Genomic DNA, 17,217 nt, shown 5'->3' with positions numbered 1-17,217 from the left:
TTTACCAGTATCATACTTTCTACATTGAACGCAAGGGGATGGTTTGTGCTTGATTCTCAATTTGACTCCTGTTCATTCATGAATAGCCCAAAAGCAACATTACAAGTATTGAAACCCCCACAAGCTATCCTTACCAATTCCTTACCCCCTTGATTCAAATTGACCCTCAGATATGTGCACTCCATGGAAGAAACCATCTTCTTTAACAGCTCGTCTTCACTCTTGGTCGCCACTTCCTTTAGCATCGCTAGCAGCCAGGTCGATTTAGCATTATCGTCTGTCCTAAACGTTGTATACACAGACTCGCTGTCGTGGGGGAGGTCGTGTCTATTATCATCTAGATACTGTCCATTCTTGATTTCGAGTAGGAAAATATATGTCTTACTATACGATCCAGTCCTGAGCTGAGAAGTATCGAATACTTCGTATTTCCAGCAGCTATTCCAGGAATCTACTTGAGCTTGTCTTGTAGCAGCTTCCTCGTAAAGCTCGGCGCCTTTCAGCTAAAACCCGGCCTCAAGCGTTGAACCGAATATATACTTTGCTAGCAATACTTCCATCTTTGCAGACGTGCCGGTAGCTGGATCTTGCCCGCACAAGGCCTTGACCCAACCTTTAGGTCGCTCAGCCTCTATGCGATAGACGACCTCTGATATTAGAGGTATCAGGAGATACAAATTCAGCGGGACAGTTGTAAGGCGGGTCTACTTCACTCTATAATACCTCTAGTAGATATGAAGGTCCGGAGGATGCTCATGCAAGTACTGAAACTTATAGTCAAGGGATAAGTTGCAAAGTAGGTGTATCTCCCAGCGTTGGAAAGTGCCCCGATCTCTACAGTGATTCTTGCTAGTACACAAGAAGTCTCTAACTGTCGACGGGTCCTGATTATATAGTCGAGTTGTCAATTCGGTGGAAACAACCTGCTAGTACTCTGATCTCCATGAGATGACTACTTGCTTGTCCTGCTGTTTCCAGCTAACATCATATATTGATGCCGTGAAATCAACGCCCGGGGTAGTTGAGGTTCTTTGGACAATTCAATTTAAGCTACTGGCCTGAACGCCACTGCCCCCCGTGCCATCCTTTGGTATGTTCCATAGTGAGTAGACTGAGGGATTGCGTAAAACTTGTATACCATAGTATTGGCTGGAGTATTAGGCTTTGCTTACTCTGGGCGTAATTGCAGGTAAGGACCGAGTAGAAAGTGCATCTCGAAGCAAGGGTTGTCAGTCCCCCCTAATAGACTGTTAGAAAGCAGCCACAATGTCTTATTCATCTTGCCTTAGCTATAATGTGGAATTTTAGGTTTGTTCGCTCGCCGCTGCTCACAGTGCCAATCCCTTGCGGCTTCTTGACTACTAGCCGCCGTATTGTGGCAAATAAATGACCTACATGCGGTAAAGCTACATGTGGCTTGCCAAAGAACGTTGATCACCATATGTGGGAATAGTAGTAGTCCTTGTATGGGACGTTCATTTGAGAACTAGCTCTAATAATAGCACAGTACATACAGTACATGTTTTAGTCAGGCCATTGGTCCACCATAACCTCTGGGCCATCTCCCCTAACCATCGCCTGCAAGTTCATCCTCACACTCAATCTAAGGTATTTCGTCTCTACGGTTCTAGCGTAACCCCCTCCTAGTCCCCCAATATCACTCTCTCCTCCTAATGGATGGTGATGTGCAAAGATCGGGGGCTGGACGGTGATGCATTTCCTTTCCCCCTTGTCTTCCTGATCCATTCTAGCTTCACCCAGCGCTTCAGAGCCATCTTCGGGTTTACTGCCTGCAGGAGAATCCGACCCCGCGCACCAGTCGCCCAACTCAACGTCCCAAATACGACCCCATTTACTAACTCCAAATTCATGCAGTAACCTTCTCGCGCCCCGTTGACTGACTGCATATGCAACAGTGCATAGGGCTCCGCCACTCCCACGATGGTAGACACGGGTGTGCGGTGGATGGGAAGTACCTAATGCATCGAGGGGCCCAAAAGGATGCGCGCGTAGATATTTCGGTAAGGGGACCGTAGGATCGTTCGGGTTGGTGAGTAAGATATTCTTGTCACTCGCTCCTGAACCGGACCTAGGTGGTCGAGGAAACCCGGCACCACAGTGTCCCAGCCATAGGACATCCCAATTTGCTGGATCGCCATAAGGATGTAACTTCAAACTGGGCCCTAGAACCTTGGATAGCGGTAAAGAGTGGAGTGTCGAGGGAATTGGATTTTCAGATGATTCATTGTGGATGCTGACTTCGGGGGCCTCCGGGTTGGGAATAGTTTGTACAGGATAACGGGATAGGTCCTGGGGCCCCGATGTTAGGAACTGCGAAGCAAATGCAAGGTCCTGTAGTTGCGGGCGTAGACGGACATCCCAGTCGACATCGTCCTCAAAAATCATAGCACTGCTAAGATTTTGATGAACAATACTGTAAAATTTTAGTACATATTGATGAGAAATCCATACATCGGAAAGGGACCTACGCTTGCAAGGCATTCATATGTGATCGCCAACTACCTCTAATTCCTTTGAAAAGCTTGAGGCTCTCAGCTTTATTTCCTGGTGGCAAGGCGACCTCGGGGATTTGGTCGCCAGTTATCCCCTCGATGAAATCTATTTTCATATTGCTGGCCGCTGCGGCAAGGATGGTAGCATCGCGTCGATCCGTGCGGGAGGGCATATTGATAACGAAGAGTTTTTGGAACTAGAAAATAAGTGGCTTAATAACTTTCTTCAAAAGGGGGAGAATTGTTGTTCTCCGAGATTGACCGCACAAAGAAATCGTTAGAACCAAGAAACCAAATCATAGGTGATTTGAGAATGGAGCGCATAGGATGAACCCCCGCGTATACGTACCCCAAGAGTTGAATTGAGGATGTCTCGCACCGATGGATCCCCAACTTTATGACCTTCCCCAGAACCACATGTATATCTCCAACAACATGAGATCTTCGATATAAAGACAAAGTAATACATGACAATCAGCATGCTAGCTGCACCAAGAAGTCGTGACCGATAGCTCCAGCGATGGAGCGTCATCTTCGCGGAGAGAGCACCTCACGCGCCAGTCCATCCGTTGTGTCGTCCCCGAACGTAAATCAATCCAAGGCCAGTTGGAAGCCTAGCGGTTATCAGTTCCAGTTATGCCTTCCGTCATACCTAGGCACATATAAATATCGTGAGAAAAGTAATGAGAGATCGAATCATGAATCATGAACGGTGCTTTCGTGATGTCTGTTTTGAGATTTAAAAGGTAGCATGATCGCCTTCCCGTGTGATCTGCAGCGCAGGCGGCTGATGTGAGGCTAAATCGGATAATGCGGTATGATGACGATCGAGTTTCAGAATTCTTATGAGAACTGGTACGAACCGTAGAATTAAGCTCGGCGCGATCTGTCTTTTCCCCGGATAATTTCCAGATCATAGATTCTTGATGCCGATCCTGAAATGTCCAGCCATCCTAGATCGCAAGGGTTTTCTAATCTGAATAAAGTAAAGGGTTGAAAATCGAGGTAGAGCAGAAGCTTTCATTTGATATATCTTTCTTTAGAAGCAAGACGACCAAACGATGCCATGGCCGTACTGCTTGTGTTCACTTACTAAGACCAATAATAATAAAAATGTGTCGTTGAGGAGTGGGTGGTATAGCCGGGGTGTAAAGGGAACCTAGGGCGTGACCTAGTGCAGCGATGGAAATGGGACAACCAAATAGAAATATGTAATTTATATAAAAACATTTAGAAATTAAAGAATTTATCGCATGCTTTACATATTTTGCGCGTTTTCTGGCCCCCAACTGGGTGCAAACGTACACAGCAGAGATTGACCGCAAATAACTCAATTGAAGACCACCGTCTTCGCTCCATTTAATAGTACCCTTCTCTCCGTGACCCATCGTACGGCAGTAGAGAGTACGGTACTCTCTACATTGGAACCTTCGATAGTCAATTCCTTCGGACTCAGTCCATGGCCGACACGGACTACATTTTGCTCAATAATTGGCCCTTCGTCAAGGTCACTTGTAACAAAGTGTGCTGTCGCTCCAATGATCTTGACACCCCGATCATATGCTTGGTGATAGGGCTTGGCACCTTTGAATGAGGGCAGGAAGCTATGATGGATGTTGATGATTTTTCCAGACATCGCCGAACAAAGGGTAGGCGAGAGAACCTGCATATATCGAGCCAGGACGATGAGATCGATATTATGCTCCTTGACCAAGTCAAGAATCTGAGTTTCTTGCTGAGCTTTGGTCTCGGCCGTTACGGGGAGATGATGGAATGGGATCTTGTAAGTCTCCGCCAGCGGGGCAAAATCGGGATGGTTGGAAATAATGAGAGGGACCTCAACCCGGAGTTGGTTGGTCGATTGGCGGAACAAAATATCATTGAGACAGTGCCCAATCTTGGACACCATGATAAGAACACGGGGCTTCCGGGAAGTTGACGAGAGATCGAAGTCCATGGACATTGGCTTGGCAACGGCTTCGAAGGAGTTCCGCAACTGAGCTGTGTTGACTTCATTGGACGCATCCACGGGGGCGAAGTGTACTCGCATGAAGAATGTCCGTGATGTTGGGTCGCCGAACTGTTGTGAATCCACGATGTTCAGATTATGCTGGGCCAGGAAGCCGGTCACGGCATGCACGATGCCCGCCTGATCGGGGCATGAGAGAGTCAAGATGAATTCCTCCGCGATGGCCATCTTGGCAATGGGGCCGGAAGCGGCTATTGGCTGGATTGAGTAAAGGTTATATTGATTGATAAGATAGGAGGTGTAGATGTTCCTGATGTTCCTGGTGTTCCTGGTGTTCCTGGTGTTTTGTAGATATCAATATCAAGGTTTGTCGAGGAATGTAATGATCAGTCACAAAAGCTAGTACGTAGCCTCCACATTAGCCGAGCCCACACATAAATCCCCTCTGCCAAACACCATGACTTCCGTTTTTGCCTTTCCTCATCTGTTTTCGAGGTAGCCTTAGCTTCTAGCTTCTAGCTCTAGGGGTTTGCTCAAATGTATCTTGCCATTCCCTTACAAAGCGATAAATGCAAGAGGATACAAGCTCTGGCACAAGCATATCGCAATCGCTCGAGGGGCTGACTCGTCTTAACCCTGAAAATATGACCGTTCTCAGGTTCCTGGCCTGCATCAGGGGAGGTGATGGTCGTCGCACTATCCTGCTGTCGACAAGCGGCCAGTGTTCCTCGCATCTCGACCGATATTATCTAGATAGAATACACATCTTTGCCAGTCAAAACGGTCTTAAAGATACTCGAGTATGGGAGGGCTTAAGCTGAAATTCCGCACGAATCTGAACGAAGATGGGCGGCCTCTGTACACGGTCGATAGGCCTTCCTCGGCGGCTGGAGGAGTGCATGACGGGAAAATGCGTAGCATGCAGTCCCGGTGGCCGAGTATGCGCCACAAGAGTGTTGCAAGAAATCAAAGGGCCTAACAATCACGAAATGTTGGTGTTGATGCTGGATGGCTGTGCAACTGTAACACCCTAGCCCCTCATTCTACCCACCTCGCTGGAACTGGATTGAAAGTTGGATTTCGATTTTACTTACGGCACCGCACCGCAAGAACAATTGCTTTTGGCCATACTGGTAGTTACTCTGGAATATGCCTTTAGGCCTGTTGGCACAAGCAAGCGCTTAATACGATATGTCATTACGCAAGTGGGCGTGTGAATGGGGCGAAATGCCCTGGATCCCTTTTTGTAGCCATCACTAGATTTTTCTACTTTTCTTTATCGCCGCGAAATGCTTCTAGAGATTCATTACAAGCTCCTTGATGCCGTCTATCACTACATGTAGCCTCGTTATCATGGCTTCCAATGTCCATGAATCTGCCTCGTAGGGCGTCCAGGTGTTGGATGGCTGTGCCTAGCCGTATTACCGGCCTGGCTATGTGTACTTGGCCGATTTTACTACCGCATCGCCAGAACTATTGGATCTGACTTTTCTTCTCTGAAACGAACCTCACGGTCTCTAGGCAGAAGCAGGTGCTTGGGCGCCTTGGTGCAATTGCGCTACGATCTTCCTAGCCGGTTGCAACGATGCGGCATAAATAAGGGAGGACCCGCTTCGTTTTCTAGCTGATAAAATTCATCATACATCTTCCCCTATTTTCATTCTTTGCAATACTTCCAACTTCCTTACCGTCACCAATTGCTTCAAATTCATTGTGAGTCCCTGGTTCGCCCTCAGGCGAAGCAATAGCCATTATTGCAATGCCAGTCGACAGGAGAGAAGTGGTGGCCGCAGTGGAGGCCATCTTTGGATATCAGTTCAGGAACTCCGATATATGCTGGGAGGCATTGAATTGCAAAGGAGCGGGTGGATTCGCCCAAGGTCACACAAGGCTAGCCCTTCTTGGAGATAGGCTCCTTGGGTGGAGGCTTACAAACGCATGGTACCCAACGGGGAAATCGACGGGTAAGTCTTAGTTCGCATTGCTGAGGCCGGCCAGTTGTAATTGACTTGCAACAGAAATTGGTACTAATATCATTGATCAACTGGCGAACAACGCCCACCTCGCTCTAGTCGGTCGTAATATCGGCCTTGAAGCATATATCAATTCGAACCCGTCACAGAAGGGGCAAATCAGTGGTAAGATGATTGCGGGTACTGTGGAGGCCCTTCTTGCCGCTTTCTACCTCGATGGAGGTGTGGAGGTCTTAGATAGGGCGCTGGCCAGGCTTGAATTGCTTTCTGTATCAGGCCCATAGGATATAGGAGTTCTCTACCATGAGATCTATCGATTGCCTCTTTGGGAGTGACCCCGGGAATGGGAGCTCATTTGAGATCCTACCATCAGAATATAGCTTTATAGCTAGCTCGGAAGTCCGGATGTTCAGCTGAGCTCGGGTGCTTGAAGTATGGTAACTCATGCTTCGCTAGCACCTAGAGCTCGGCTGAAAATCTTCGCCGACATGGCTCTATTATCTAGGGAATATTAGATGAGCTCCAGCCGGGGGTGGTTGGCAAGGAGGCTGCCGCGGTGGTCATGGCGGACTGACTAGGCGACGGTTGTTTTTGGTGCAGCCTTGTTTGATTTTTGGGCTCATTGTGGTTTTGTACGCCCTGTTGCTGCATCTAAGATGTATGGGCTAGTTCGACGTGGGTTTGTCAACCTTGCCACATCAAATATGAAATATATGCGTTAACTGAGCTTGAAATTTCTATCGTTGAGATGCCAGCTTAATACCTATTAGTGTAGAAATTCAACTGCTGGTATTGCCAAATAACTATGCGTTAAACGACCGCAATTTCCCTCGCTCCCTTCTGTCCCTTCCATACGCACACTATATGGAATTACACTACATGCAAAACCTAGACAATATCTTGGAACCATCACACTGTACTCACAATATTATTCCCCCACGAACTCTGGGCAGCCAAGAAAAAAAGTCTTATCGCGGCGTACCAACTTCATTGGTATACATACATTTCACTGCTCTCTATCTCAGACTTTCAGAATGAATTCCTGATGATCAAGTTCAATTCCAACCTTACGGAGTTTCTATCCCACTCTACGAATCTCGGAAGCTATTTCTTTAATTCTGGCGAGGGCTTTGCGAAGGTCGTTTGCGCACCAGCAGCGGTGGAGGAGATATGCGTCTTTCAATCGTTAGAGCGACAGTGAGGTACGTATTTCAACGAATGTTTCCCTTCGTTCATTCTCAACTAGACACTCTCCATATATGTACAGTTACTCCATTCTATATACATGGACTCAAATCATATATCCGAACTATGCGGTAAATGCAATAGGTGTGGTTGCAGTTCCCAGACTCTCTTGAATAACCTTGAGCAGGACTGGGAAGATGCGCGAGGAAATAATGGCATCACCGGCAGCATTGGGATGAACACCATCTCTCAGGTCAGATGTCGGGAAACCTGTGGCGCAATCCGCAATGACAATAGGGGAATCTACCGTTGTCGTGGATTTTACCCATGCGGGAATGGCTTGGTTCAAAGCCGTGATGCCCGTGTTGGAGGAACCGAAGCTAATTGGGATGACAAGGTCGACCTAGCGTAGAGTTTAGAAGGGTGACAAAAAATAGCCAGGAGGTTCCGAATTTGAACGTGGGAGAGGATACGTACAATGATCTTGACTTTTGGGGTGACTGCCCTCATCTGCCCCACCATCTTCGTGTACGCAGCCAAAATCTCAGTAGGGCCTTTGTTCTGCTGGGCGACATCGTTGGTACCCAACATGAACATAACAATGTCAGGCTTGGTTGTGGAAAGCCAATTTACCAGGTACTTATTGGCGATGTCAATAGCAAGGTAGCCAGAATGACCCTCGTGATGCATATCCCAAGTTGAATTTCCCTTGCAGTTTTGAGGATTGTTGGTCATGGAGCCAACGAACTGGATCTTATCTGCAACTCCTGCTGCGTTAAGATCATCCCATACTGTTGTTCTCCAGCAGGTGATTTCCGTAATGCTATCTCCAAGTGGCACTGCATAATATTACATGGTTAGTCAACATCAACGGAAAAGATGTTTGTAGAACCGAAGCCTCTTACTTATTTTCAGTTTTGTCTGAGCCACAACTGAGCTCGCGAGACAGGCTGCAGCCAGAAAGAAATCGAGCTTGAAGGCATACATTTTTAATATATTTGAGGTGAATTATGGAAAAACAGAGACAGAGAATAATGATACCAGAGATTGTTAAAAAGGAGAAACTGGAGGAATGAGTGGTGATTATATACTGTTTACCATCTCGTACTTCGAAACTCCTGTCTTTTCGCTATGAAATTATGCAAAAGTGGTTGTTTAGCCTCTATACTTTTGACATCTCTGTTTATTGATGCACATGATGATCTGTGGTTCACGAATTGGAGAAACTCGTCGGCTCATTGCCCATCTCATACCACCCGGGGATGACTATGTAATTACCCCGCTCTTGTTATTAAAAATTAAAATAAAATACGGCGCTGCTTGTATTGATGGAACGTGGTGTAGTGTAAATATAGCGCAAGGATGTAATATTGCCAAGTATACTACTTTATTTAATCGGACATATTTTCTTTTGCGTCTATTTAGCGTCCTGCCTAGCCTTATTTGCTCTTCCATTTGGGAATTTTGGTTTAAGACTTTAAGGTCAGAGACATGCCAACCTTTTGAGTATAAATATTGCCATGTAATCTCTTGAGGTGGGTATACTTCATGAAGTGTCTCCATAGCTCCCGGTATAGTTTCATATTAATGTGTACTACACCTGATAATTAGACGCTATACCGGTACTCGGCATACTAAGACACGAATTTGCTGTAATATACTTTAGCTTGACTTTGATTATTTCCTTTTTCAGTGTATCAAGTTGTTCCTGCAGATTAAGCTTAACTCCGCTAATTTCCTCTTTTGGGGTACCATGATGTTCGGGTCGGCGGGTTAATATATATGCGGGGCGATGCGAGATCTGGAGATCGAAAAAAGGTGCATATACGGGGACTAGCGAGATCTTAAACTGGGAACATGACCGCGTGAACCATTCCTTCGGCGCATGAATTACCAATCATAGAATTCGAGTCAGGAAGGCGCACTAATATAGTTAGGCCTCGGCCCTCGAGGTCAACTTTTATTCTAATTCGGCCGCTCCTAAATCTCCATTGTAATTCAAAGTATCCTTCCATTTGGCCGCTGGGGAAGCATGCTTTTCTTCCGGCGATAGGTTACACCTGATCCTACGAAACTCGGGGAAGTAGGCTAATAAGAGGGACGTGCCGAAAGAAAACCAATAAAGCTTTCCGGATTGATTTTCTAATACGCTCTTCCGTTACCTTGAACCATCTAAGTGCCGGTGGTCTCCGTGCTAATAGAGCGAAGCGGAGAAAATGATTGTAGTAGGTGATGGATATGTTACCTATACGATGAAATGGTGACTGAAAAGTGGAGAAGTTCTACCACTTATTTTTCCTTTCTACCCGAAAGTCTTTGAGTGCATATTTGACCTGTCATTGGGTCTTGGCTGCTTCGTTGGCATGGAATTTTCCTGAAAACCAGCTCTCCACCCTGCGTACGCCCAACACCCTCAACAGCAAATGTTACCTTTTTAAGCTAGAAAATCAGATCAGGATTCATGCCGACTACTTTATCTCTTGCCACGCAGCCAGAATGCCACCAAACAACATCAATACGGAAAATTCCATGTTGGTAAAAGGACAAGACATTTACAAAGTAGATACGAGTTACTTGAGCTAGCTGAAAATTAGCTCCAATCCTCTGCCATCTTGGCAGGCCTCATAAACGTATATCACCTCGCCATCCTTCATGTTTACGGATGGATTCATGTTAGATCATCAGTTGTGCTGCTAGTGTAGCCCTGACCACTAGCTCTTTGCTCAGCGATTGTCTTAGAAATAGGGCGAATAAGTCTCTCGATTTCGCCAGGGCCTCAGGTACAATATTCCAGGCTTTCCAGAAAGATTCTTGCGATAGTCCGAGATATATACAGTGGACACGCTGGAAGGTAAGCCTCAGTCGCACACCACGTGACTCGTCCCCCTTTTTCCACCCATGGCCTCCATTTCTGCAACGCAACGCTAAAGTCTCTAGGGGAACCGAGGTCTAAAGGATCTAACAATTCATAGTAAAATAAATCGCCCAATGATTGAATTATATTAACAACGTCAATCCGACAAACGAACATTGAATACTTGAACCAACAATAGGTAGCAATGAAAACCTCCAAGTTTCAGGGCATCGTTTGCGCAAAACACAGGCATCATCGGGTCCTCAACATCTGCCACTGTCTTCAGATCCTTCAATACCTGTGCAGCTCCTAGATATCTTAGGGAAGATCTCTATATCTGCATACACTTTCTGGGTAGAAAGCTGCAGCCGGATCTCCGGCCAACAAACCCACCGCTGATTGATATCAGCCTTTTCAGTAAGTACTAGCACTTTCCCCACCTTATTATAGGCCCCGTAGACTACATCCTGGGAAGTTGGTTGGTCCGGTTCAACGAAAGGCCATCTTAAAGATGCTGCCGTAATTCTTGGGAGCAAAGCCATGGGCGAGGATATTCTCCACGCAAATAAGATCTGACCGAACTCCGGAAGCCTCACAGAAACGGCAACTAAAAGTGTTCAAACTGGGGTTAGGGAGGTCACTCTGCTTGTCAGCTAGATATGTTTTTGGAAGAAGAAGGTACTATACCTTAGGCTGTAAACTCCCAGCGCGCTCATGATTTACCTAAGAGATACCCTTGCAAGTAGAACAACCTAGACCAGCATTTCTTAACCGTCGAACAACGCCCAATTCCCAGATCTAAAGATAGCGTCTCATCCGGAGGGAAGCTCCCGGGCACTTGGTGCTATAACTGAAGCCGCTCTGACGACTGCTGCTTTCGCGAGGGACTGAAGGGAGGGGCCAGACACCAAACTAACTTCGAAAGCAGTCATAATCTCCACTGATCATGATATATTTTACTTCCAGTCCCTTATTAAATCTCGCAACCATAAATTTTAGATTCAAAATCCTTAAATCATCCTCTCATTTATCAATTTGATCATCCGATGAGCTACTTTCTCCAGCAGACTCCTCGGCAGGCCGAGGCATTAACGCCAAAATTTCCGCTTCCCTGCGGCCAGAGAAGAGCTCTTCGTTGTTGCGATCAGCTGAACATTCTTGGAGCTGAATAGTTCCCTGTCGTAATTTTTCTCGGATTAATCGTTGATGGCGTACAAATGGCAGCCCTTCTGACATTCCTGATAGGGTGTCAAAATGATATTGACGATGCTCATATTTTAATCCCTCTGCAAAATCTCTCTTTTTGAGAGCGGGAACATATTGGTACAGGTAGCCTATGTGTAGCATAATATGAAGCCACAAGGAACTGTCGGGATGAGGATTGTCGAGCAAGCTGCCTATCAGAGCGTCGAGTAAGCCCAGCAGTGGGGGAAAGAAATCGAGGTAAGAGACGGTGCGAGAGTGTGAAAACCGAGGCAGAGGGAAATTCCAGTTTGCAGCTGGAAGGAGAATTGTAGTTGTCGGACCCGGTGGCTCCTTACTTGGGAGTGGTCGCGTGCCAATACCATCCCATTTGGTGGGCAAACAATCGCGGTCTGGCGTCGGTGGATTCAGACAACGGTGCGAAGTATCGACGGTGGCAGTTCCAATTCTGGGCTCCTTTTGCTTGGCCAGAGTCCAGCCCGCCTTTACCAGAACTTCAGCGGCCAAGTCAGTGTCCGGTACGAGTATGTAGAAATCGAATACTATGGTTGGGACACCATAATGTGCAACGGCGTCCTCAAACCAAACCACGCATGGTATCTTGCTCTCGCGCAATAAATAGCACGGCTGAAATCTCGGATTGAAACAATCGTTGCCAGTAGTCATGACGTGGTCCAGCATTGGAATCCTTTGGCAAGAGTCCGTGGTATAGGATTCTGTGAGCTCTGATGAGGATGGGTAGTTGATGAGGTACTCGAGTACTAAGTAAACAGAAATTAGGCGACAAACCCGACATATGAAAGCTTCCGCCACAAAACGCGTCCTCCACGTGTACGCCAACAAGGACTGGAGCCTAAACCACACCACATCTATTAAACTTCCGCAGGAGTACACTTTTTATATTATGACAAAATACATATGATGAGTCCCAACTTCCAAGTCTGTGAATTTTGACTATGTAAGTTAAATCTACCAAAAAGAAAATACAACCTAATTTTCTCACGTCGTGAAGTGCCCTCAATTGGAATCATTTAATTCCTCCCTCGTCGTTCATTCCTCCATTGCCATGTCGTCCTCAGCGATATCCAGCCCTCAACCCTCATCAAATCCAAGCCGTGACCAAGTTCTCGAGGCAGCCAGAGCCATTGGACAAACTCTCAAAACACAAACCTATGCCATTGTGGGTGGTGCATCATGCTCGATTCTTGGCTCTATGCGGACCACCCACGATGTTGATATTGTAGTTCCCAAAGGAGCCACAAAACAAGCCAGGATGCTGCTCAAAAACGACGCTGAGTTATACGATGTTGATAATAAGACGCTGCATACTTACTATAAGAGCAATCCGCCCGTCGAAATCCAGATCCTCGCATCACCATCCTTGTTTCAAGAGACCTTTGATGAATCGACACCTGTCATTACGATCGACGGTATCAATGTTTTGAAACCGACGCTAATACTGAATGCCAAATGTCGTTCTATCCTCGGGCGTAGAACCGGAGAGAGAAAACTCGCCGATGCAGCAGACATCCAATTTCTTCTCGGCTGGTGTTCCACAAATAATTGTATTCCTACTGCAGCAGAAGTACCAAATGCCAGCAAGGAATTTATTGAATGGTTTATTCAGGGGTTTGGCAATGGGCCAATGCTAGAATTGGCTTTGAAACTTGTAAGACAATCTTAATTCCTTGACAGCCCCATATGCTTGCTGTTAACTTAGTTAGGGAATTACGAAGGCCAATGCCGGACCTTGAGCTGTGGTGCAAGCAGGATCAATCATGAATTTAAACGTTGCAGTACGGTTAAGCTTACGGAATTATTATTATAACAGTTTTGATTTCCAAATCTCTCATTCGCAGTGAGTCACTATGCAGTATACACAACGTGGACTTCGGACTCGCTCGGGATCGTTACATCAGTCAAAACCTTTCCAGTATCTTTAACCTTCAGGTTAATGATTTCCGCTCCCTTCGTCCCTACGTTCGTGGTCCCCGCCTTAGCCACACATTCCGAGAAGTGGACAGTTCCGAAATTTGCAAAAGGAACAAGTGCACCATTCTGCGAGTAGTCCTCCACAATCCACTCCGCATTCTGGCCACCGAGAGCTGCGGCAGCCGATGGCGCCTCTAGCGTCTTTGAGAATGATTTCCCCGTGTTGATATTCGATAGGACTATTGTACCCTTGGTCGAGCTGCTTGAAGTGATAGAAATGCTAATGACATCCTTCTCCTTGAAAGAGAATGCTGTGCTAGCAATGTTGATGGCGTAGTTAGGGTACCATTCATACCACGCGCTATACGTCACGGCTTCGGCGGCTCCAGATTTCGTGACCGTCACATCGATACCAGCCTGGAGAATGGAATTTTGGAAAGTGTCTCCATCAATGCCCGCCCAGATGGATGCAGAGTGGCTGGCATCCGGCCCACCTTTTGGTGTGGAGGGAACGGGAACCGCGAATTTCCCCGAAACCGCGGAAAATGTTGTCCCGGCAGGAGGAGCTGTCAATACTGCCCCTGACCAGTTGTTGCTGTAGGAGACATGAGTAGCGTTTCCGTCCTGGCCAGCTAAAATTCTGTCTAAGGGGTCCAAGATTTGAGCTGGAAGACCGGTCCTACTTGTCCGGGAAGCTACACGATGAGCCAAGCCGCGGCCTCGAGGTGCGGCAACGATTGAGGTAGCAAAAAGCCCCGTGCTGAGAAGCAGAGAGAACTTCATGATGGGCAACGCTGGCTGGATAAAGTCTCGGCTTGGGATGGGAAGAACGAAGGACGGCGTCTGTAGGGGTGATAGACCAACGGAAGTAAGTAGTTTAAGGAGAGGAGTGGTCTTTATATACGCCTTTTCAACCAGACTGCAGGGCACAATGATTCCGCAATTTTACATGCTAATTAGGTTATCTCAACGGAAGAAGTGGTAGAAACAACCACTGATACCAAAACAACCAAGAGCTAGGCTATGCGCAAAAGTACATAGTGCATAAAGAAGTCACATTTGGAATAATCGACGAATCCACCCCAGTTAAAGTATAGGAAATAGATTGTGGAGCTTGCAAATAGATTACAGATCATATAATTCGGCCCTAGCTATACCAACCGGGACGACTTCCCCCGTAGGATAACATCTATGGGGAGTTGGTTTCGAGTGCCAGATATGGGTCTGCTTCGGTATTAAGAAGTAGGGGGTGGCGTTCTAGATTAACGTTTGCATTGAATGGGCCCTCAACATGGAGAGGCATATCAGGCATTGAAATCTATTCGATCACTGAAGCTGCGGCAGAATGACTGATAACATCACAGCCGCGGTTGAAGGACTGACTGGAAAATCCTTTCGATATCCGGACACAGCGCGGCTTTCTGCTAATGGGAAGGTTGCTAACAACTTAACATTGCCTTAAAATGGGGAATGGCGTGCCCCCACACTTGGCTGACGATCTCGTTTTGCTCGGGAGGCTTGTATATCGCTCGATCGGCATTGTCGTTTGAATCAGTTAAATAACTTTATAAACCAATGAATGTCCAGCATACTTCTTCAACAGGGGAGGTTAATTAATATCCTGCCTTCGCTAGGTTGATTCGGGTTGGCCCGGTAGATATAAACAACTCGGTAGTTTCAAACACAGTGCCGAGTCCACCAAGGCAGATTATCCCCAGGATGAAAGTTCATTTGGTGATTAAACTGCTAAACAGAGTTAGCGATGATCCAACTTCAATGCCCATTTCCCGTTAAAAAAATTTCAACGGTTCACCAGCAGCTAAATGCATTACAGCTTGCAAGTAAATCTAGGAATAATTGATGAACACTGGTTTCTTTTAAAATTAACATTCCAAATCCTCCCGAATAAGGGGTCAACTGCCAATGTTGATGTCTGGGGATAAAAGTAATCAATGCTAGAAGTGTGGGGTAATTTCCGACCGACTTAGAGTGACGCGTGACATCTTCCGTTATCAAGTAGCCAGACCATTGCCTCATGTAACGCAGAGTCATTAATATCCCTGCCACCCCCGAGGCGCTGACAGCGGCAATCGAAGGCAGGATAACAGACAGGTAGCCCCACACTGGAATGTCGACATGAACGTTTCCCATTTCCATCTTTGGATCTGAGCGGGCGACTGTATCTAATGATAATGGTAATGACTTTCCCAATTGGAAAGGTTTCAAGTTGCGAGGAGAAGCGAGGCGGAAAACTGTGACGAGTGGCTTGCCCGATTGCAGAGACGCCCGAAACGAGGCTGCTTTGAATTTCATCACCATCCAAACCCTTTCGTCCCCTCCTGCTAAATTTTGAACAAAAGCTCAAAAAGACTTCGTTTGCCATCTTTCCAAATATAATGAACTCGTGAATTTAGTAGCAAATCAATGCTTCCCCCCAGCTCGAAATGTTCAAGCCTCGAGACCAAGGCTTCCCCTTCCTCAGCCTTTGCTTTAGCATTATCGCTGGCATCAGCGTTGGTACCATCGTTGGTATCTTTTGGGGGCTTTTCGTTAGCCAGCTCGTCTCCACCGCACACAGCTTCCATAGTCCAAACCATTGGATCGACCTAGCCCGCACCCAAGCCTACCAGCTTTGCTACGACGGCTGCGGCGACTCCTGTCTCTACCCAAGCATCATCGCTGACGCCTGCTACACAACGACTAAGGTGGACCTCTCATCATCAAACATAATCTGTGACGCGAGCAAGATCTGGTTCTGGGCCGAGCGCTACCCGATCCCGTGTCTCGAGGCCGTGGGCGAGATATACAAGGCCGATGCGCTGTGGTGGAAGAAGTTCTGGCTGAGGGCGCTATACATATTTGTTCCTGTGTTCGGACTCCTAGCTTCTCTGGCGACGTTCTTGGCGATTGAATGGGTAGTAAGGTCCTGGGAGCGTAGACCACGTGTTACGGTGCGAAGAGGTGAGGTTGGCATTAGAGCGCCGCTTCTTCCCGGCGTCGCGGTTGCTGTCCTGGCCCTTGCAGTCTTGTCAACCCCAGCTGCTGCGTATCCATGCCCGAGCTATTACCCCCCATATGATAAACCTTTCGCCAATGCGAATGGGACGCTATATGGTGTCATCCATGGTTGGTTATCAGACTGCTATGATGAGACATACACGTGCGGGGAATCTTGCACGACGTCTCCAGCCGATGGCAAAGTGACCTGCAGCCCCATATCTTGCACACGATCGAGGCCAGTTAAGTTACCAGCAGACTTCGTCAACGGAGCAGCTTGGCGTGTGGAAAAGTGTGGATTCAGGCTTGTGGATGCGGTGCCGGGAGTGGTGGATAAGAGGGTGCCAAATCCAAGGATTGAGGGAGCGTTGTGGGTAAAGATTGCGGTGAGTGCATTTAACAGCACGGATATAGGTGGAGAGGGGTTGGATAAGGGTGTGAGGTGTCTGTATGGGATGATATAGTGGATCTTGCGGTAAGGCTTAACCACAGGATTGAAAGTGGTGAAAGAGATATTTGAAGCTTCAGGGTATGCTGAGCTTTGGGCTCCAAGCCAATACAATTCTCTTTAAGTTGTTAGTCGTTTGCACT

General features: G+C 47.0%; 8 protein-coding genes across 8 annotated transcripts; 3 read left to right on the top strand and 5 right to left on the bottom strand.

Annotated features, from left to right (window-relative positions):
* Window positions 1–1,524: 1,524 nt before the first annotated feature.
* BP5553_02323 (Uncharacterized protein) lies at window positions 1,525–2,686 on the bottom strand (the record flags this gene model as incomplete). Its single annotated transcript, XM_032010946.1, has 2 exons — window positions 1,525–2,434; window positions 2,490–2,686. The coding sequence occupies 2 exons, from the start codon at window positions 2,684–2,686 to the stop codon at window positions 1,525–1,527; spliced, it is 1,107 nt and encodes a 368-aa protein (XP_031875000.1).
* A 1,157-nt stretch (window positions 2,687–3,843) lies between these two features.
* On the bottom strand, window positions 3,844–4,710 carry BP5553_02322 (putative Formyltetrahydrofolate deformylase; the record flags this gene model as incomplete). Its single annotated transcript, XM_032010945.1, has 1 exon — window positions 3,844–4,710. One exon carries the CDS (start codon window positions 4,708–4,710, stop codon window positions 3,844–3,846), a length of 867 nt encoding a protein of 288 aa, XP_031874999.1.
* A 1,531-nt stretch (window positions 4,711–6,241) lies between these two features.
* On the top strand, window positions 6,242–6,739 carry BP5553_02321 (uncharacterized protein; the record flags this gene model as incomplete). The annotated part of the gene is made up of 2 exons (XM_032010944.1): window positions 6,242–6,446; window positions 6,501–6,739. The coding sequence occupies 2 exons, from the start codon at window positions 6,242–6,244 to the stop codon at window positions 6,737–6,739; spliced, it is 444 nt and encodes a 147-aa protein (XP_031874998.1).
* A 1,025-nt stretch (window positions 6,740–7,764) lies between these two features.
* Window positions 7,765–8,627, bottom strand: BP5553_02320 (uncharacterized protein; the record flags this gene model as incomplete). Its single annotated transcript, XM_032010943.1, has 3 exons — window positions 7,765–8,043; window positions 8,118–8,479; window positions 8,546–8,627. The coding sequence occupies 3 exons, from the start codon at window positions 8,625–8,627 to the stop codon at window positions 7,765–7,767; spliced, it is 723 nt and encodes a 240-aa protein (XP_031874997.1).
* A 2,890-nt stretch (window positions 8,628–11,517) lies between these two features.
* Window positions 11,518–12,363, bottom strand: BP5553_02319 (uncharacterized protein; the record flags this gene model as incomplete). The annotated part of the gene is made up of 1 exon (XM_032010942.1): window positions 11,518–12,363. One exon carries the CDS (start codon window positions 12,361–12,363, stop codon window positions 11,518–11,520), a length of 846 nt encoding a protein of 281 aa, XP_031874996.1.
* A 400-nt stretch (window positions 12,364–12,763) lies between these two features.
* On the top strand, window positions 12,764–13,451 carry BP5553_02318 (uncharacterized protein; the record flags this gene model as incomplete). Its single annotated transcript, XM_032010941.1, has 2 exons — window positions 12,764–13,366; window positions 13,422–13,451. The coding sequence occupies 2 exons, from the start codon at window positions 12,764–12,766 to the stop codon at window positions 13,449–13,451; spliced, it is 633 nt and encodes a 210-aa protein (XP_031874995.1).
* A 112-nt stretch (window positions 13,452–13,563) lies between these two features.
* Window positions 13,564–14,412, bottom strand: BP5553_02317 (uncharacterized protein; the record flags this gene model as incomplete). The annotated part of the gene is made up of 1 exon (XM_032010940.1): window positions 13,564–14,412. One exon carries the CDS (start codon window positions 14,410–14,412, stop codon window positions 13,564–13,566), a length of 849 nt encoding a protein of 282 aa, XP_031874994.1.
* A 1,661-nt stretch (window positions 14,413–16,073) lies between these two features.
* Window positions 16,074–17,090, top strand: BP5553_02316 (uncharacterized protein; the record flags this gene model as incomplete). Its single annotated transcript, XM_032010939.1, has 1 exon — window positions 16,074–17,090. One exon carries the CDS (start codon window positions 16,074–16,076, stop codon window positions 17,088–17,090), a length of 1,017 nt encoding a protein of 338 aa, XP_031874993.1.
* Window positions 17,091–17,217: the final 127 nt, after the last annotated feature.

Source organism: Venustampulla echinocandica (genome assembly GCF_003357145.1).
Source record: "Venustampulla echinocandica strain BP 5553 chromosome Unknown scaffold_0, whole genome shotgun sequence".
Classification (NCBI taxonomy): Eukaryota; Fungi; Ascomycota; class Leotiomycetes; order Helotiales; family Pleuroascaceae; genus Venustampulla; species Venustampulla echinocandica.
This window is presented reverse-complemented; position numbering and strand designations above follow the sequence as displayed.